Source organism: Idiotropiscis lumnitzeri, chromosome 5, assembly GCF_059441095.1.
Source record: "Idiotropiscis lumnitzeri isolate Australia: NSW breed Sydney's pygmy pipehorse chromosome 5, RoL_Ilum_1.0, whole genome shotgun sequence".
Classification (NCBI taxonomy): domain Eukaryota; kingdom Metazoa; phylum Chordata; class Actinopteri; order Syngnathiformes; family Syngnathidae; genus Idiotropiscis; species Idiotropiscis lumnitzeri.
In genome coordinates, this window is record NC_142395.1 from 13714322 (window position 1) to 13735712 (window position 21391).

Here is a 21391-nt window from a genome sequence, read left to right on the forward strand (position 1 = left end):
GGGGGCATGAAGCCTAGACATAAATATAATCATAAATTAGCCACATCATCGGAGGATACAAAACCTATAGGAGAAGTTACGTTTTATAGTCCGGAAATTACGATACATTAAATATTTATAATAAAATCAATGTTACTTCTTTGTCTGCACAATAGAGTGCTGATTTTGGATTTTGACAGAATCAATTTGATTGTTATTTTGGAAGCAGCTTGCTCATTGCTGGCCTTGCGTGAACCTTCTCTGTGGGAAAGGACGTTCTTCTAAAACTGGAAATAAATACATATTGGATAAGAGTATCTTGCTGCGTTTTTTGATAAGGCGAACATCAAAAAGAAACGCTCAACACAGGTTTCATTTACTGAATTTTTTTGGGGTGAGGGAATTGTGACTTTTGGAGTCCACTCACTTCCAGAAAAAGAGCCGATAACTTCATTGATGTAGAAACACAAAATCATTCAAGAAATGTTATCACAAAGTGTTGTTTGACTGAAGGAGACAACGTGATGGTGGATGTACTTGAGCGTCAAATGTACAAACATCTGCTACAATGCTTTTATTGTATCCTACAAACCTTTTCATTTGTTCAACAAGAGAAGATGTCAGTAATCACTGACGTTTGCTTACACGTTGGCTTCCTGACGGCAACTAAGAAATGAAAGAGTTGTTAAGTGCTTCTCTGATTCCCTCCAGCCATTTTCTATAGCGCTTGTCCTCAGTCGGGTCATGAGTGAGCTGAGCTCCGAATAAGAGTGAGCCGCAGTTCTTTGGATTCTGAGCATCTATAAGTCATCTTCAAAAGCATTAACCTCACAAGTATGTTTTGCTTTTTGAACGTGGTTTGCTGCGATTTCACCCTGGAATGGAAAAAAATGTGAGGAGAGCCAACAGGAAAGCAACACTCAGGTTCCCACCTGGCTGACAGAGAATCCCAGTGAGCCAGCTCAAATGTGCGTATAAAAAAAATAAAATCCAACCACCTCATGTACACTATGGCTGAATGATTTCAAGTAATAATTGTGTTGCGATTTTTCTGACAGCTATTGAGAATTCCATTTAATTAGCAATTTTCTACACAATGTACAGTGACCCTCACAAACATGACAGAAAATGTCATCGGACCATTAAAAACAATAAAAACTATAACTGTAATGCAAGGACACTCAAGAGCAGAGTGAGCAACCTACGGCCCGGGGGCCACATGAGGGCTCGTTAAACGTTTTAATCCGGCCCACCAAACTTGAAAAAAATTACATGAATAAACCTTGTTAATGTTTTATTTTCTAAATACATATATATTGTTGTAATGCTTTTATTTACTTACATTTATAATGAAATGTATTTTTTTTCTCCGATAAGGTGAGGTTACCAAAACACTCCATCCATCAGCTCTTGGTCCGGCCCCTCCGTCAAATTTTAGAACCCATTGTGGCCCGCCAATCAAAAAGTTTGCCCACCGCTGCTCAAGTGGTTTTGTGAGCGGGACAGTTCTTTCGTCTTAGTCTAAACACAAATTGATTGAAATACATTTCTGTTCATAGCTGCTGGCTCTCCGCCCTAACGAGGTTCTAGTTAGACTTCTGTTAAAAGTCAACAGTACACCTAAGCACTTATTTTGGGTCTTTCTCAACTCTGTATTTCACTTTAGCGATTAGTAAGTTTAGCAAGTCCTTGTTCGTCTCCTCGGTTAAAACGCTACTTGTTAGCGGTGCAAGCTATCTTAGCACCTAGCATTCAAGCTGTACACACTATACTTTATACAACAGAGGTGTGTGTATACATCGTATACTGCATTTGCCTTACCAAAAGAAAAGCAGGGCTGACAAATTTCCAGCAGAGTCTCCAGTAAAGTCCTGGCTTGAAGCCCATCATGCGCTCAATATCTTCACTGAAGCGGTCCACGCCTGAAAGAAGATAATATATTTTTGTGCTCCCAAAAGACAAGCCTTAAAGCCTCCCAAAATGTAATCCGAGCTGACGTGACGGCTTGGCGTGTGGTTCCTAAAAATCACATTCTTGAAAAAAATATTCCTTGTTTTGATTTTACTTAACGTGGATGCGCCCTCTCTTTGCGCCCTTCTGCTGATATATTTGGTAGAAGTTCATGTCAATTCAAAAGCATGAGATTCCAAGCTTTGTTTTTTTTTTTTTTTTGCTTTGAATCATTAAGATACATGCAAAAAAAAAAAAAAGAATTTAAACAATACAAACATCTTTTGTCATACGTCCTCCAATTATGGCCTCTTTTTGAAAAGACACCACTTGGACAAACAAATGATGCACATCAAATCTTTTTTTTTAGCTCCAACTATAAAAAAGTGTTCATTTCTCAGTTTGTGTCAATTGATTCTTCCGATTTGTGGCGATGTCTCGATCAAAGTCACATTTTTTTTCCTGGACGACACTAATACTATTATGTAATGGTCAACCGTGTTCAAGGGCCAAGTTTTCGTGATTGAAAAATTTGCCCAAGATAGATATTTTAAAACTTTTTTGACCACTTAATGTGACCTATAACCTGCGTGACTGAAATGGGGTGGGGCGAGGGGGGTGGGGGGGTTGCGGGGCGTGGAAATCAATTGGGGAGGTAAAACAAACCCACTGAGACATTTGGTTGCACAACAGTAGGTATGTGTCAGAATGAACCAATCTTATTCACTTTCAAATTAAACCATTACAAATTAGATCAGCGTTTGTACGCCATTGTATTAGATCACATTTTCCCATGTGCGTTTCAGAGTTTTTTATTTTTGGTAAAATTTGAACCTCAAGGGCAGAATTATAAAGTCTGTACACGCAAAGCCTGCAAGCTTTTACGAGAAAATAAGAAATGTCAGGATTTGCTAGAAAGAAAGAAATGTCAGCAAAAGTCAACAAGAACATCTGAAATTTATGTGGGGGTTAATCAGATGCACTTTTGTGGCAGGTGTGTGCTGACGGCCATTTAACATGAATTTCCCGACCTTTATTGAGTCAAGGCACATATTTCACAGGGGGGAAAAAAAATCTCACGGAACACCATTTAGCCAAAAATGCAGAAAAAGTGGTTAATTGTTAATTTTGTACCTTCTGTCAACTAGTCGTAATTAACTATGTTAGCGTCCTTTCATATTTTCTTTTAATAATAAAAAGAAAATGATGACTTGCATGTATCAACCAAGAAGAACTTGAAATCCACAGTTACGCATCCAGAGAAAAAGGAGTCTCTGTGAATTCCCAAACCGAATTAGTGACTACAGATTTCTAATCTAACATTGAAAATGGCAATTTCCTTTCTAATCTCTGTTGAGGGTCTCCATTAAGCCTTTGCATGCGTATTGCTGGGCCACACCCGAAAGGTCGCGTAAAGGTGAACAACCCAATATACGGCAAAAAATGATTACGCAAATTGTAAAATAAATAAATATATAAATAAATAAATAAAAAGGCTCACTAGAATGAATCGATATTTAATCATGTAATCTACACAAGTAATCAATAAATAGTTTATAAACTATTTATAAACGGCAGTTCTTGACCAACCTGCATCAAGTCATTGCAATCTCTCTTCATTTACAGGTAAACACATTTCATGCAGCTCTTTAGCATCGCCTTTCATTAAAAGAACAAGACGCTTTCTTGTCGTTTCCATCGGCACTTGCGGTCGTGTTTTTCCATTGTACCCTTTCAATTAACGAGACAGATGACGTTGTTCCAAAGGCGGGTACACGACATAATACAATTCCATACCATAAAACCATGACACGCCGATGGCCTCGATCAGCACGGCGAAGAGAATGGATGTCCCGGCGGCGTACTTGTCCAAGAGAGTCAACACGTAGATCCCCCCCTAAAGAGGCAAGAAGATTGTTTTGTTTTGTTTTTTGCTGTTGTTTGTTTACAAATAAATAAATCAAAATCACTCAATTGTCTTCCACTCCAGATCTAATTATTTCACCAGTGGATAAGCAAGTCCTCAGTGGTGCTTGTCAGCAGTCCATTCAGTGAGTGGGCTCTTTGACTTGTACGCTATCTCGCATTCCAAATCTCATACGCGGGATGAAGCAGGCGGATGACATTAGCTAACTTTTCTAATCGTTTCACTGATTCTTTTAACAGAAGCCAAACAATTCATTTTGCGATCATCAGGAAGCGTCCAGAAGTTCGGGAGAGACGAGAAGAAAAAAAAAAAGCAGATCTTGCATCCTGGATGCCTTTCGCATTAAATGCTAAACGGCTAATTTGAGTTCTTCTTTTGATGGTTTCCTTAAAGGAGCGTCTTTGACATTTCCAGGCATCATGAGATATAGGTTTTTGAAGGCAGCGACACGATGTTGCTTATTTTGCTGTGTTTTGATACGTGGCAGCAAATAATGGATGACAAATGGGCGAATGTTGATATTATTATTCTTAATTTAAGAATCAGATGATTTGGCTACTCATGAATACAAACATTAGCATTAGCTGTGTCCAAATTCCTAGGCTGGGTGCTTCGAAGGTTCTTCCTTATGTAATCTCTGTGGACCGCATAAACTTCGATTAATTTAAACTGGCCTAACATAGAAGAAGAACGGTGTAGAAGGAAAGCTACAAAAGTCTGTTCCGAAGCAGCCTTCGCTCAGGGCCTGTCTCCAAGTCAGATTTGAGGGACAGAAACATAGGCCATGGGAATTAGGACACAAGCGTGCGAGTCACACCATGTGGCCGACAAATTTGGCATTTTGAGGAAACAGCCTTACGAATGTGGACACAGTCTCATTTAGTCAATTTCCGGACTACAAAGTGCACTTGATTTAAAGCTGAAACCGCTAAAAAAAAGCCACAATAAAATGTCGATATTGCCCCTCAGATCATTTATTTTCACAAATACTTCAATCTTTACTTTGTCTAAAATTTTCAAGCAATTTTAGCCAATTTAAAGCGATGAAAATAACTTGAAAGCAAATACACTGTCGCTCTCGAATGCAACTTATGTTTGAAAAGTGAAAAAAAAAAAGTGTGGTAAAACGACTTGCGTTTTCACATTCCGCGGAGGTTGTGTGGCGTAAATGTCGCCTCTATGTACCATCTGGATGTTTTTTTTTTGTTTTTAGGCAATTAGTGAAAATAGGTTCGCTGGATTTTGTTGTTTATTTAAAATTTGGCCCTGTGATGCTTCGTTGCAGAAGGACTATCGAGGATGTCACGGAGGTAAATAAGCCTCCGTTTCATATTAAAATCCACTTAATAGATGGGGTTAGTTAGGCTTATTGTTTAATTTATCAACACTAATGGCTTTGACCTTTAAAAAGCCGTTTGTGAAGATGTTGTAAGTCAGACGTTTGCTTTGAGACGTTTTGAAAGGCTTTTTGCACGGTGAGGATTTCACACAATCACAGACTGCGAAGTACTTGGTTGCCTGCCTTTATGAATGTGAGCTGTAAATTAGCCATTGAATGTATTTTCTTTAGGTAGTGTATTGTTAATAATAATACAACTTGAAAAAGAGGTGCCTGCCTGGGAACTCAAATAAGCTGGTGGGTTTTTTTTTTACTTCCTGTTACTGTGACTTTTTATCACTTCAATAAGACAATCCCAACTATTGTGTGAAATAAGATTGTTGTGGTAGCACATCTAAACGTCAGATCAGATCAGATGACGTCAAATGTACACACCATTTTCATTCCCTCGAGTCTTTTGGTTTCACGTTTAATTGGAATATAAGATTTAATCTCAGACAATTTCATTGGTCCGCTGTGATGGGTTAGGCAATTTCATTGATCAGATGTAATGAGGCTATCCGTAAATGAATTGGTGACATGCATCTTGTTAAAAAAAAAAATAATAATAAATTAATTAATTGCATCACATTTAAAGCCACAGGGTTTAAACTTTTAAAGTGTGGCAAAAAATTATGGCATATATTTCCTCAAATAGTGGCAAAATATTACAGTTTCAACTTAAAAAGTGTATGGGACATGAAAAAAAAGTTACTCTAAAACTTTGAAGATGGCTGTATTGTTTGCTCTGTTTTTATTGAATCTGAAAAAAGAACCTACGACGACACCCAGAAAGTCAAACAAGTGGCCCGAATATGTCGTATCCTGATTTCACTGTTGTGTTGACCCCACCCAACATATTGTCAAAGCGTAATACTAAATCCGCGATAATGTGGATCAATTCGAGAAACCGTTCATTTTTTATTGTTTAATACAACAAATTAAAATTTGGAAAAATCCTATCCCATACAGTTTAAAGTAAGGTTTCAATTTAGGGTTGCAGCCTAGGCTCAGGTTTTTAAATTAATTAAACCCTTAGTGTTCCAAATTAGGGTTTGTAACCTCAGTTAGGGTTTCAAAACAGGCTTTGAGATTACATCTTAAGCTTTTGGGTTTCAAGTCCGTGTGAGGACTTCCAATGGCAATCTGAATTTTGTCAAAATAGGGTCACGAAACAGAATTAGGACTCCAAACTTGGCCATGAAATACGAGTGTCTAATTTGTGGTTTCACATTACGGTTTGTGAATTGAAAGCTTGACCTGAGAGGTTCCGCTGTAAGTAAGAACAACAATTCAAGTTTGTTATAAAAGCAGGACGAAGCGCTTGTTCATTTTGATATTGAAGCCCAGAGGACGGGTGAACCTTGTGATCCTCACATTGGTAACGCAGAGCAGCGCAAACAGGAAGGTGCCAAAGACTGTGGCGAAGGTGAACAACTTCCTGTTCCTCTTGAGGATCTTGAAGTCGTCTGTAAGGCCAGTGATGACGGCCTCCATGCCGCCCATCTGAAGGACCAAACAGACAAAAGATACTATTATTTTATTTTTAGACTTTTGAGCCAAACGTAATTCAGGCTAATGTTAGAGTCACAGAAAGGATCCTGTTTTGTTTTTTTGGAACAAATAATAAAGGAGAACAAAATACAAATGAGCGTTTTTTTTTTCCTCTCTTTTTTTTTTTAAATTGTCATGTTTATTTTTTATTTTGGGTGGAGTTAGCGTTGTATAAATGATCTAAAGTTAATTGTTTTTTTTTTTTTAAATATTGACATGATTATGATGAATACGAAAAGAAAATAATTTTTCTCATTACGTAGAATTTGGAAGAATTTTTAAAATAACATTAATTATATTTAATTATATTTTTATTGTATTAAGTACTGCAAGGTATTTTTTTTAATAAAATACACTTTTCTTTTAAAACGAATTAGAAAATATTTTATTATTACAAAACATGATAGAAATAATGGAAAAACATTTTTAAAATTCTCAAAGCTATTTTATTAACAACCTCACAATTTCTTAGCTTTTTTTGTATATTCTTTGTAAATGTAACTAATTTGGTGTTATTCAGGTGAGGTCATGTTATGATATTATACATATATAAAGTTATAGCTGTAATATAAATGTGTTTTTGCCATCTCTGGTGGTGGTCAAGATATTTTCTTCCATGCTGCTCTTCTTCTGTAGTCTCAATGTGAATTTCACTAAAATAGCCCCCAATTAATAAGGATAGGCAGAGGACAAATCCTGACGTTCTGAACTCCTGTTTCCATGCCAGCATACAGCCCAGTGCAGAAAAATCTGACATGTGGCAGAGTTGTTTGCATGGTTGTGTAGAATATTAGCTATTATCCGGGTGGACTTTTTAGACAGCAAACGAGTCCAAACTGAATCAACAGTGCACTGATTTTTTTTTTCTTAATTGTATCCATACATTGACAATGTAGTGTATTTTCATATGACTAACATGAAATTGTCGTAATTTTCTTGAAGTAACTATGAAAGGGCTGGAGCTCTTAGAAGTGACCAGTCTTTGTGCTGAAATTCCATTGTAATGAGATACTGACTTGAGAGAGAACAGGCCTAAATATCATTTATGATGGGACAGGTCTCTGGCAAGGTCAATGACCTTCCAGGCTATGGAACTAATTAAAGGTGGTCACTAGTAGACCAGATGGCGCTGGGAGACAACAGCAGAGGGTCGAAGACGAGCGTGATGAGAATGTGTAAGCAACAAGGGAAAATTAGATATTCATGTCCTATGTGGGCATTCCCTAGAAGAAGGGAATTCCTGAGGGGGAGAATGGGACACAAATGGGACTTCGCTTGACATCATCATGGGACGAGAATAAAATCTTTTTCTAATCAAAATGGCTGTGTCTTTTCCATCAATCCAACTTTACTCGGCTGCCTCTTTCTACAAAATATACTACAACAATCAATTCCACACAATTCTTTCACATATTAAAGATCAGTTAACCACCTAATCACTTATAATGCTCATTCCAATTGTTCCAGTCCAATTAGGGATTAGGTGAAAAATGACAATTTACTACAAATTTATAGGGATGAAAGTAAAGATGATAAATCTGTAGATTATTTAAGCAATTTAGGAAATTTGCATCCTTTCGAATCTGTGATGTTTGAGTTGTCGGTCGTAACTCACCGAACTGTCAATGCCGAGAGTCAACAGCATGATGAAGAAGACAATAGCCCAAAACGTTGAGCCCGGCAAGGTAGAAATAGCCTCTGGGTAGATGATGAACACCAAGCCGGCTCCTGTGGGGGCACAAACAAATATATAAAAGACGTGGTGTGTAGATGCAGACATTCATTTTCTTTCTAAAACTGAGGTATTTGCAATATATATATATATTTTTGCATCCTGAAAGCAGATAACAAAAGCCGCCAAGATGTCAATAAATCACTGTTTTTTCAACATTTATACGGTCACCTTGTCTTTAGGGTCTTTGATTCCCTGATTGGCTTCCACCGGGCTTCTTTCTCATCAAAGGCATATTACGGTTTGATAAATTATTTGGCTCGTGCTGTGTATTTTTCAAGTTGCATTTTTGGAGTTCCTTTTTTTTTTTTATTAAACAGGCCATGAAAGGTTGAAACACTCACGAAAGTACATTTAATTTTCATGATAATTATGAGGGGGGGGGAATGTCTTGCCTGTAAGGGCTCCCATACTTACCCTATTAATTTACTGTTAATGTAGATAATACCGCATTTATAAACATAGCTATCAGTCCAAAGCGGCTAAAATATGTATAAATATGTTTTATGGCTAAATTTAGCTTTTTGTGGTTTTTAATCAGGTGTGTTTTGTAGTCGAGAAATTACAATAAGTGGATGTGAATTGGAAATTAGCCAGGTAATGAGCTTTAAATAATGTTTATGAATATTTTCAATTTGGTGCAATGGAAGGACGGAAACGTTTTAAAAGTAGGAGGACGGATGGGGACGCAAGACCATTATTTTAGGATGAAGGAATGATGACGGAAGGGCGCCCAGCTCGCGTACGGAGGACGGACTGGCAAATTAGGGTAAAGTGTCCATCTCTGCAAATAAATCACATCCCTCTGAAATGAGGCATTTATTCACCCTCAGTCGCCACGTCTTCAATTTTCACCCCGTGTTTGTACGCCATGTAGCCCAGCACGGAGAAGATGGCAAACCCTGAGAAGAAACTGGTGACGCAGTTCACAGTGCTGGTCAACAGAGCATCCCTGGAGAGAGAAAAATAATTGTAGGTGAGTTTGTTCAGTTCTTTCAATTGAATATGACATCACAGTTGCTCAGGGCTCAAGAAACGACCAATCACGGCTCTGCTTTTGAACGTCACATCATCATCATCACAACTCAGAAAACAGGTGAGCCGCGAATGTCACGACCTCATCGGCTACATGTCGGAAAGTACATTTTAGTTGGTAAATTGAGAATTGACGTATCTGAATATGAATATTATTATTCCAATGATATTCCATATTTAATTTTAGATTTTTATGTTTGTTTTTTGTTTGCTTGGTGGCACTTCCAAAATGTGTTCGCTAGTAAAGTAGTTAGTCAAATTCCCCGCAACAAAGATGATGCTGTGCTGTCCTGTATGAATTCACCTCACATCTGTTGCTGATATGAGAGTGAATAATGGTTGCTTATTTCATTGCCCCCCCCACCCATTGAAACTTGGCCAGCGAGACTTCCAATTAGATGCGACTCATAACGAGGTCACACGTCTAATCTTGAATTGCGTCTCTTTCCTTTGGTTCGGTGTCCCTAATCAAGTCTCCCTTCAGTGTAGTTTGGGTGAAAGTGAAATTCAATTTTCAAAAGCAGTTTTGACCTGCAGCTAGCAGCAGAGATTGGACTCCAGTCGCAAGTCGCCTAAAACTCTCCGACATATCCATCAGACACATGCTTAAAAATGTAAAGATTGTCAACCCAACTTCTCAAAACCAAATCGCTCAAGAATGAAAACCGCTCTGCAAGTGTGAATGGCTCATATGGTCTCATAATACTACTAATAATTTCTACGACCATGTCTTGACGATGTCTGAAAGACACTTCCTGTAACATGTCAAATCCACAAGGTAAGCAGAGCTGCAATCAATTTTGATGCATGCTCATTTATTTTTGTTGGACGTGGAGAAGCGATATATTTGTGTTCCGGCTGCACCTTGCGCCACATGCATAGATCTACGACACTAATTGACAAGTGCAGTTAGCTTGGAGCCCAATTCATATTCATTTTACCCGCGAGTCACCTTTTGCTTCATCCACAGTCGAAGTAGGCATTGGCGTGTTCAAAGTGGATCAAAATGTGTTTCAATATTAGGCTATTTTGAGATTGAGACGATCCAAGTTGAGAGGCCGGTCGCTAGTCAATCACAGGGCACATTTGGCAAACAACTTTTGACACTCATATTCACACCTTTGGGTAATTTAAGAGTCATCAATCAGCCTAATGTTTATGTTTTTTGGCATGTGGGAGGAAGATGAGGACCTGGCGAAACCCAGCACAAGCGCCTGGTGAACATACAAACTCCCGAGAAACTCTCAAGCACTTGGCTGTGCATTTTGGTTTCGTATTTGGAAATCAAAGACATAGCTTTAAGAAGTTTGTTGCTGGGCAGGACACTTACCTGTAACAGTTATTGTCAAATTTGTTGTAGCTAGCAAAGGCAATGAGCACCCCAAATCCTGCTCCGAGGGAGTAAAATATCTGCGTGGCTGCATCGATCCACACCTATTGGCAAAAACAGCACAAGAGAACTTTTTAATGGTTCGCCCGCTAAGACAAATAACACGTCTACAAAAAAATATCCCATAAAATCACACAGGAACAAGAACGACGACTCAAAAGCAATATAAGATCAGAAAGCACACCGAAAAGATGACCGTCATGTCACAGGTGTGTTTAATATTTTCTTTGGATTTTTGTAACGTCACAGGAGGGTGCTTATATATATAATAGTAAAGTGGTAAAAGATGACTTTAGAAATGGAAATGGTTCTTATTATCAGAGATGGGCGTTCCGTCCCAACTGAGAGAGAGAGTGAGAGACCCTAATTGTGCAAGTACATGAAAGCGATACGCATGACTATGTGAAGAAGAAATTGAGAGCCATAATCTTGAGTTGCGATTAATTTGAGCAAAGGGATGAAGTGCAATAAATACAGCCACCTCTACAGAGCAACCCCGGTCCGAGCTCATCTGTGAATTTGCCTCGTGTGACAAGAGTCTGAGAAACGATCCCTTACGCTCGTGTAATTACAGTTACGTTCGGGGTTGTTTGGTGGAAAAAAGAATAACAGATACCCCATTTAATAACGTGGAGACCCGCGGCTATTCGTCCGAAGAATTATGTACAAATCTGTTCTTGAGGCTAAATTTAGCTTTCGTGTGTGTGTGTGTGTGTTGTAGTTCTGAAATTACCGTAAATCTATGTGAATGGAAAATTTACCAGCAAATGATTTAAACAAGGTCCTTGTATGAATTACAAAATCTCTGCCGTGAGCCTCACGTTATGTACGGATACTATTTTATGTTTTTTTTTTTTTTTTTGTCTTTTACGTCAAGGGGTAGGGGGGACTGGTGAAAATCATGAAAATGTATTTCACAGTGCATGTTACTTACTCTTTACACTTGACCATTTTAATTAAATGTAATAAAAATACATAAATTGTATATTTCAACAAATGAAAGCATATTTGGCCCAAAAACAAATGTATTTCTCTGCTTACTAGGATTCATATTGTGATGTTGTAACACAAGTTATTTCCATTTATTCCAACAATATTTAGCCTGATTAGCCCAGATAGCGAGAGATATTATCTTCCATATTGAACTGGAAATATGCTTTGATTGTCCCGAGGTCTTGATTTAGTACCAAACAACTTTGATTAAGTCAGAAATAAGATTACATAAGTAAATATGATAGAAGCTTGTGTGCAAATAAGAAGCAATTGCGCAATCAATTCTCTGTAGAGGCTTTCCGATGGGAGCTTGCAAAACATGTATTTGGCCACCAGTTAATGAACTTTACATTTTGAAGATTAACACCAGTCGCCCTGACTAAAAAGTGACATTATGGGATTTTAATTGTTCGTACTTTAATCTGCCTAATTTGGAAAATGTGTCTGAGAACGAGCTGTCTGCATGTCTTCCCCACAGTGAAGTCACTTGCAGGTTGGGGTGGAGGCTGCGTAGATATGGCTAAATTAGCAAGTGGTGGCTTTGTGCATGCGGCATCAATTTGCAGTCTGGACGTGCAAGAATTTACATGGAATATTTCCATTTAACTTTGCATGGAAATTTACCAGAAACTCTTTGGAACTATTTCATATTTCATTTAATTCAACCTTAATAACTCACACACAAAAAAAAAATCACTGGATTTGGTGTGTTGCTCGGACTGGGTTTTTATTTTATTCTTGCGGGTGACTGGGTTTAGGTTGTTAGAGGGTTGGAAATTCGTTAAATATAGCCACAAAGTTGAACCAATTTAGCGGATATTAAGTGTGCGGTAATTCATGGCGTGCATCATGATGATGTCACGGTGTGAGGCAACAGAACGGAAGCCGGGAGTAAATGGAAAAATGTCATCTTGTTGTGTTTTTGGTTGCCAAACACGTAAGCACAAAAACTAATATTTGAAGTTCTGTCGCATGCCAGCCTGTGTCACTCAGAGAAATCGCAGGCCGAAAGGCTGTGGTTAAAGGCGATTAGGTGAAACGATTGGACTGAGAGCATCATCAACAACGCTCGTGCTTCCAGCGCACACTTCAGATTTAATGTCAGAAATATAATCAGAAGTGTAATCCGCCTGGAAAATGAAATGAGCAACACTTAGTTGTGCTTTAAATTAGTCATTAAATGGGGATTATTTTTATATCCTACATGTGCTAATTGTTCTGTTTAATTCAATTTATATTAATTATTGATAAAGCATCAAAATCTCTATCCAAATCAACATTTTACGATTAAATTAATTTTACCTAAAAATCTTTTTTTTTTTTTTTAGATAATAGTAAAGTGGTTAACTTGTGCTCATACTCGTATGGCATTTGTTTGTGCAATTAATAAATGTTTTAGGATGATAACAAAATCCTGGAAAAAAAATAAAAATTAATCGATAGTTGCGTCCGGAAGTGTAAAAAAATGTCCTGAACAAATCATCTTTCCATGACGGACTTAGCCTAAAGTCTCAACAACAACCGTAGAACAAAGTAATCCAAACATAACGAAAGTCAAAGGGAAAATTAGATTAGTATTCAACAGCTGCATTGAACGGGTGTGCCTTTTTTTTCCCAACCTCCAGATTGTTAAGTCTCTTAAAGTCGATGTGCAGGTAGGCCCGGATGCCATCCATGGACCCGGGCAGGGTGATTCCTCGAATGAGCAGCACAAAGAGGACCACGTAGGGCATGGTGGCCGTGATGTACACCACCTGAGGGCAAACCAGACGGACTTGAAATGGAACCGTTCTGCGCGGGTAAAATGTGGCGGGCTCGCACCTTCCCTGAGGACTTGACGCCTTTCCAAAGGCTGAAGTAGAGGATGAAAACCACCACCACCAGGCACAATGACAGCTCCCAGCGGGGGAGGCCCAAGTCCTCGATGCCTCTGCTCTCGTGGAGGTGCAGCACGCCGCGTCTAGATGGACAAGAATCTTGATTGAGTGTGAATGAGATATGGCATAAGACGCCTGATGTGGCAGAAAATTGCCTCAGACGCACTCCAAAGACCCTTGTAAAAATTCTTTCCAGAAGGAAGCTATCAAAAGCACCACCAACTCCTTTGACTTCTCACAAGTGCACATGCCAGATTTCCTGTTTGGAGGCTTGAAAAAGAGGAAACTATGCACATATGGAGATATAGAGAATTTATTGAACGATACGGAAGATAACATGGTCCAGTTCTGTCAAGATACTCTGATAAGATAATTATGTTGTTGAGCGCTGTAACTGCTGCAGAATATTCTTCTCAACACACTAGAAATATGTCAGATGGCTCTTGTGGACTTTATACCACAACGGCAGATACTTGGAATATATAACAGGTACTTCGTTTAATAATAACATTGTCAGCAGGTGATATAGCAGATCACATCGAGGGGAAAAATTGGGAGAAGGAATACAGCTAAAAAATATAAATAATATCAGACAATAACTGTCATCAAAGTATTTAAAGACGTGTTTTATGGGCTGTTTGCGCCAGGAATCTGCCATAAGGTGAACAAAGTCGTGTTTTACGATGACGTGTATCTTCTTTGTGAGGTCATTGTTTCCAACGACTCAAGAACGAGGCATTGGGAAGATTTGGAAAAGAGCCTTCACACGTCGTCATCTCACACTTGCTCAAATTTAAAGACAAGGTAGAGACTTTATTGACAAAGCGTAATCTCATATTGAGTTTTCACAAAGATTGTGAATTTTGCAGGGTCACTATTGACAAGATTTTACTCCGTTAACTGGGAACAAATACAGTCTTTTTAGAGTAAAATGTACTCTGGTGGCATAGTGTGACGAGCGGGCTTCACATGTGCTATCGTTACTCATTTCGCTCGCTTGTGCTTACTATTAGCTTGATGTGACCGCGACAATTAGCATTTTGATATGCGTCAACCACAAGATTTTTTATTTTTTTTTCCATTTGTGCGGCCCGGTACTGCTCCACGGCCCGCTGGTTGGGGAGCACTGACGTGGAGGACAAATATCCCCAAAATATCTACTTAAGCAACTATAAGTACAGGGTGGTACGGAAAAACAAGTGTGACACTCTTACGTATCAAGAAATGCATCGTTGATGTTTCCGGACGGCCGCGAGAAGCCGTCTTACCAAAGCAGGCAGAGAGAAAAGAAGAACAATGGTACTGTATTGCCACTAAAGGACGTATTATCTCGGCTTTACACAGACCCGATTGGCAGATATTTCGCATTTTATGTGAAACTGGTGTATGGTTGCAAATTCATAAAATGCCAGCCGATCAATTGTCAGTTATCAGCTCAAACACAATTTTGTTCACTCATGGGACATTCTGTGCTGCCATCATTAATAATCCAGTTTCTCATCATCTAAAGTCAGATTTTTTTCTCCACATGTTTCTATTTCCACTTTTTTCTTTTCAACTCCAAAATCATGATCGTCTATAGCCTCCATAACCTCGACAGACAGAAACTCTCAAGATGAAAGCCCGTGATGTGCGACAATGACACCAGCCCAGCCAGATGTAAAGCACCAAGGACTGACTGAGTTTAACTTCAATATATTTTTTAGTTTGTTTCCTGTCCTCCAGATTTAATTGAGTCGCCATGTGATGCGGTGCTGATAAACGGCAAAACACAACACAACATTCAAGCTCAAACAAGACACGCAAAGCAGAACGACATCCAGGCAGACAAGCCAAAGGGATCTGTGAAAGTCCACTTTTATGTGGCCTTATCAGAGAACTGATAATACATTCAAAGCTTGTTTCTATTTTTTTTTTTCGGAAGGGGACTTCTGGGAGCCAGATAGCCACCGGAGGACACAGACTCATTTGGAATGAAAAATGTACGGCCTACGCTCTGACCTGAACGCTGCCTGTCGGTGTTGCAGTGCCCTAAGGCCTCCTTGTCCGGCTGATAGCGTTGATAGCGTGGCAGCCTGTAAACTCTCGCTGGTAACATCATTCCAAGTCCCTTTGGCCCAGTTACTCTAAGCACATTTTCTCTTATCATCACACAGCGAGTTGGTTCTACTGCTGCGCCCGCTTCTCAGTCAGTCGGGAGGATGCAGCCTTGTCTTTGTGGTGATTACAGAGTAATGTACCAAAAACAGTACCTTCAAATGAAACGTTGATGGGGCTTACATGAAAACGCAAATGAGATATATGTTCTATCCAATTTGAGTGGCATGATTTAATCCTGCTGATTTTTTTGTCATAAAAGTGTTTTTTCCGATCATAACAGGTTGGAAATTTGGGAAGGGCCGTTAAATTGAGTAGGGGCCGTTATGTAGGAGAACTATACTTGGAATCGGTTTAAAATGTTTCTCACCATTGGACCTCACTTCATTCATCCAGTCAATAATCAACAAACCTGACAGCACTCAGTCAACACAAAGACATTTTCTGCAGGAGTTGTGAAAGACGTGGCTCCCATCCACACACCCGAACACTTTTGGAAGCAATAAAAATTAATTAGCTCAAGGGTGGCCATACTTTGGAGCCGAAGGGTAACATTAAATGTTTAAATGGAAAGATGGGTCAGGGCATTTGTTGGTCAGGTTTGGGGGGGGGGTGATGGGAAGGTCAATGTGAATAATAATAGTGTCTTAGAATAGGAAAATCTATATATTTTTTTTATTTCAGGAAGAAACCACCGCGCCCAAAGCAGAATAACCTGCAAGAAACAAAAGTAATGGCTGAGGAGGTTTGAATCATTTGCCATTTTATCAATAAAATAATCATTCACTCATTTTTATGTTGTTTTATTTCTAGTTAATTTAATTGCAATATTATTGGCTAAACTAATGTAATTTGTTTTTATGTTTAACGATTTTAGGAATACTGTTTTGGTTTATTTTCCTTAGAAAAGTCAATTAATAAATATAAATATATTTATATAATGTATCAAAAAATAATTCTCATAATTATTTCTATAAAATAAATTTGAAATAATAACCAATTAGTCAATAAAAGAAATAAATAGCTAAATATATTTTAATTAGGGCTGTTATTTTAAGTTAGCAGTTATTTTAAAGTAAAAAAAAATGGTTAAATGTATAAATTTGAGTATGGTGTTCTTGTACAAAGTGTATTGGAGTTTACTTGCTGTACACTTACAAAATACAATGGAACTGTTAACATTTAAATAAACAATTTCAATAGAACTCTCAAATTTTGAACTCAAATATACTGAATATAGTATTAGAAAAATGAGGACTATTTAAACAATGTTTCATATGTAACATATATACTGTATGTCATCGTGTTTTACGATTATGCCTATTTTGTAATCATTGAGTGTAATAATCGTAATTGAATTTCGATAATTTGCGCAGCCCTAGGTGCGGGGGGTGGGGGTACCGACTGATGTGTGAGTGCAAAATATAGTTAGAAAACATCTGGTAACAACTGTTTAGAAAAAAAAAAAGCAGGTACCATTTGAATGGCGGTGATAAAACTGCAGCCATGGTAACATTCACGCTTATCTATTTGGGGGGCTGCCCTTGTTTACATTCTTAACTGATGCATGAATTCCCCCAAAGGACACGAAAGGGCTTGCTCTTTTTTACCTTTTGCAACAATTTGAAGAGTGGTCATAATCAATTGCATCCTAAATTGTAAATAACATTCCGACACAGTCGCTCCGTCTGTGTTTCCAATGAAGTGCTCTTTTGTTGAGTTACAAAACGGGAATAAGTGATGACGTCAAAAAAAGAGCAAAACAGTAGCGCTCCATTTTCATTTGCGGCTCGCTTGGCAGAAAGCGTTTGGGCCAAAACATCTGTCTTATCTACTATACACTCACGAACAGCAAATGAGAATTTTGCTTTATTTCATATCATTCTGTGTCATCAGTATTTTGATTAGGGGTCTGTAGAATAGTTTGATGTTTTGTTTTTGTGTGTGTTTTGTTTGTTCTGTTGAAGGAACCACGACATCTGGCAGAGACCAAAATCTTAAGATTTCATCGTACCCTGAGCAGATTCTGGATGAAGCAAAGCAGCCCCAGAATATAAACAATAAAAATCGTTGTATCATGATATTACCATTATATGGCATTATATAAATTCAAAATCACAAAAATATTACTTTACAGCATACATAATATTACTTGGTGATTGTCATTTTCAGCGTAGAACTGCTCTGGACACATTGTGTTTGCCTTGGAATTGTTCAACAGTCAAACAGAGCTCAGAGAATTAGAAAGGGCTCTCAGTATAATCAAAGTTGACACCGCGGTAAATACAACCCCAAATTCCGTATTGCTCTGATGAAGAAACAAAGCGATTTCAAAAGAGTGAGCTAGTAAAAACCCAAAGGCACTGTTAGATAAAAGCCGCAAAATACTTTTACCCACAAATGCTCGTCAAACAATAAGATAACAAACATACCAATGCTATTTCAATTATATTTTTTCATACATTTAGCATGACTCTTGGAGGACTTCATGAGTGGGTGGAGCAAAAATAACTATTCGCTTGAAGAGAAAGTTTGTCTTCCTCTGAGTTCCCTTAAGGGCAGCACCAGCACACTTAAGTGCAGCCGAGATTACGTTTGAAGTTTTAGGTCCCATTTTTCAGAAGTGCATTTTTTTTTTTTTCTTCTCTACTCAACCCGTAACCCACACAATCGTTTTTATTTTTGCCGATAAACTACTAGCCCCTTAAAGAAATACAACAAAAGAATCTTAATACTTCCAACCAACAGAAATTCTCTTCCAGACCAATTTATCTGACTTTCCCAGTATTTAAAATGATGTCAAGGACTTTATATTATATTATGTAATGGGATAAAAACAATTTGGCATACTGTTTCAATTGCATAAATATAATGATTACTCTGTAATCATAGTCGTTATTAAATGATGGATTTAGTATTTGCTCACTTTATTCATTTATTGCATCAACCTCACAACAATGAGAATGTCATCAAATAAAATCTAATCAACTTATTAAGCATTTCCAAACAGTGTAATGGAGCATGCTTGGAGTGAATTTCCGGACACACTTAACATTTATTATTTGGCACGACCCAGCAGCAATCTTCTCCTCGCCTCCTTTTCTTCCTGTTTCAATTAGATGCTAATTTTCCTTGGATTCACTTAAATTTTGCATTTGCCTTTCCTTCATGTCCTTTTGCTTTGTTGGTTGCTCCTATTTTTGTTTTTTCATGTAATACTGAAACCACTGTTAGCACAGACAATAACCTAATAATGTGTTTGCTTGCATGTGTGTTTGGGGTGACGCGACTAACTCACACCGCCGAACGAACTCACAATACTATGCGTGCATTATCTAAATGCATACAAAATCAGCAGCTGTTGAAAACTCAGAAATTATAAAGATGAAGATATTTCCTTAAAGGGAGAAGTCAACTCATCTTCTGTCAACTTTTTATTTGCAGATAGATGAAGGGAAGGAAGGAACTTTGAGTGCAAAATCTATGAAGCAAATTGATCATAGTGCGTCCAGGCCCTTAAATAGCAGAGCAGCCCCAAACCATAATGAGCCGTAGGTCATACGACACGCTTGGGGATGTGGTGAAAATTTTGTTTATTTTTTCCAAACTACAAAACCGTGCTTTCATTTGTCCACAGAATATCTTCCCGGCAGCACTGTGGAAAAACCTGTCTGTCGCAGTTTCACATTTCAAACGGTAATGGCTTCATCCTCTGTTGACATCCGTTCTTGTTTAATGTTTCACTTTTTGTAGATTCATCAACAGAGTTGTTACGATGCGCCAGCGAATTGACACAGGCAGCGTTTTCTTCACCTTATTGAGCCTTCGGCACTGCGCTCTTGCTGCAGGACAGCCACTCGTACAGCAAGTGACAACAGCGCTGGACTTTTCCCATTTATACACAACCTGTTTTACCATGCACTGGTTAACATCAAGACTTTAAAAGATATTTTTTAAATGAGCCATTCTAATTTCTTGCAAGCTAACAATTCTCACTTTTAGGTAATTCTGAGAGCGTTTTTGTTCTCGTCAGACTTCACATTGGGCAACGCTTCTTGAGAATAGAAATTTTGAGAAAAACGGGCACAGGGCAGCTTGAACGAACACAACAGCCCGTCACAATGATTGCACTTTGATAAGTCATTCAAGTAAAAATTATGCACCCTTTTACAAGTCAGTGTCTGAGTTTTATAAGTGACATAATGAAAGGATAACAAATTTCTGCCAACGCTTGTTGAGGAAAAAGCATGTTACATAGAAAGAATTCAGTTGACGCAAAATGGTATAAAATTAAAAAGTCACTTACTCGTAGTACTCTGCTGCTGGGGTGATCTTGTACTTGGCATACGAGGTACCATTGCCCAAGACGGAGCCATTGATGGCCTGCGGGTTGGTGCAGTTGGGGCTGTTCCAGGGGTTGTCGCATTTGAGCCACGGCAACTCGCGGGTCATGGAGGAGAACAGGTAGTGGAGTGACCAGGCGATGATGACGTTGTAGTAGAAGCCCACGTAAAGAGCGATGACGATCACTGTGTATCCTACGCCTAGAAGCAAGGTTATATGTCAGCATTTAGAATAACTACTTTTTGTTAACTGCTTTATGATTAAATTCCATTAAAATTTCTTGCATTATTAGTATAACTTATAAGATTTTATATTCGGGATTTTCGTTAGGTCTGGCACAAAGCACGGTCTAAATCTGCGCAGGGGTGTGTTAGACTTGGTTTTGGTATTTCCATAAAAACACGCAGCTTGGCAAAGTTTCAAACGGCCCTCTGCGCCGTTGTGGCTGTGAACACAGCCAAATTGATCCACTCACCACCAACAGAAACGACTCCTTTCATTCCCGGAATGCAAAAGACGCACAGTCCTTGACTGGATATAAGGAGAAAGTGGTGTGCTGCAGTCCACGCAGAAGGTTGAAAAGCGTGAAATACATTTATGTATAAGGAACTGCAAACAGACCTCCACAGACGGATGACGTAAATTGAAAAAACTGTGACATGGATACTTGGAGAATGCTTTCCACTCCGTTCATACGTGTATGTGTGTAACAAGGCCCAAATGAGTTTATTCTCGGTTTAAGTTTTTATGAAAGTAATGTAAAGTGAGCCTTTTAAAAATATAAAACTCCTACAGTAGTTTATGGTTGTAACATGTTGACATTTCTATTTTAAAATGCAGTGATCAAACAAAATGACGGAATGATTATAAAAATATAATTTTTTTGGTGAGCAGAGTGTGTGGTGTAAATTCCAATTCACCTTTAAAGATGGGGCAGATCTTCCACACGGTGGCCGCCCCCTCCCGAGTGTACTGGCCCAGCGCCAGTTCCATGTAGAACAATGGCATCCCCGCGATGACCAAGAAAAGAATGTAGGGGATCAAAAAAGCTCCTGGAAAAAAAAGAAAAACAGAAATAATTGCGTTTGGGGGAAAAAAAGAAAAGAAAGAAAGACAATCAAGTGACGACAGCACC

General features: G+C 38.4%; 1 protein-coding gene across 3 annotated transcripts in view; it reads right to left on the reverse strand.

Annotated features, from left to right (window-relative positions):
• Positions 1-21391, reverse strand: part of slc6a2 (solute carrier family 6 member 2) — a 45547-nt gene that overhangs the window by 6900 nt on the left and 17256 nt on the right. For all 3 annotated transcript variants that reach the window (XM_088296030.1, XM_088296032.1, XM_088296031.1), the window contains 10 exons: positions 21177-21308; positions 20219-20456; positions 13760-13898; positions 13558-13692; positions 10886-10989; positions 9348-9472; positions 8404-8516; positions 6612-6740; positions 3727-3826; positions 1801-1901 (listed from right to left, as the gene is read on the reverse strand). In XM_088296030.1, the coding sequence (XP_088152156.1) occupies positions 1801-1901; positions 3727-3826; positions 6612-6740; positions 8404-8516; positions 9348-9472; positions 10886-10989; positions 13558-13692; positions 13760-13898; positions 20219-20456; positions 21177-21308 (1316 nt within the window). The remainder of the gene's footprint in view (positions 1-1800; positions 1902-3726; positions 3827-6611; positions 6741-8403; positions 8517-9347; positions 9473-10885; positions 10990-13557; positions 13693-13759; positions 13899-20218; positions 20457-21176; positions 21309-21391) is intronic.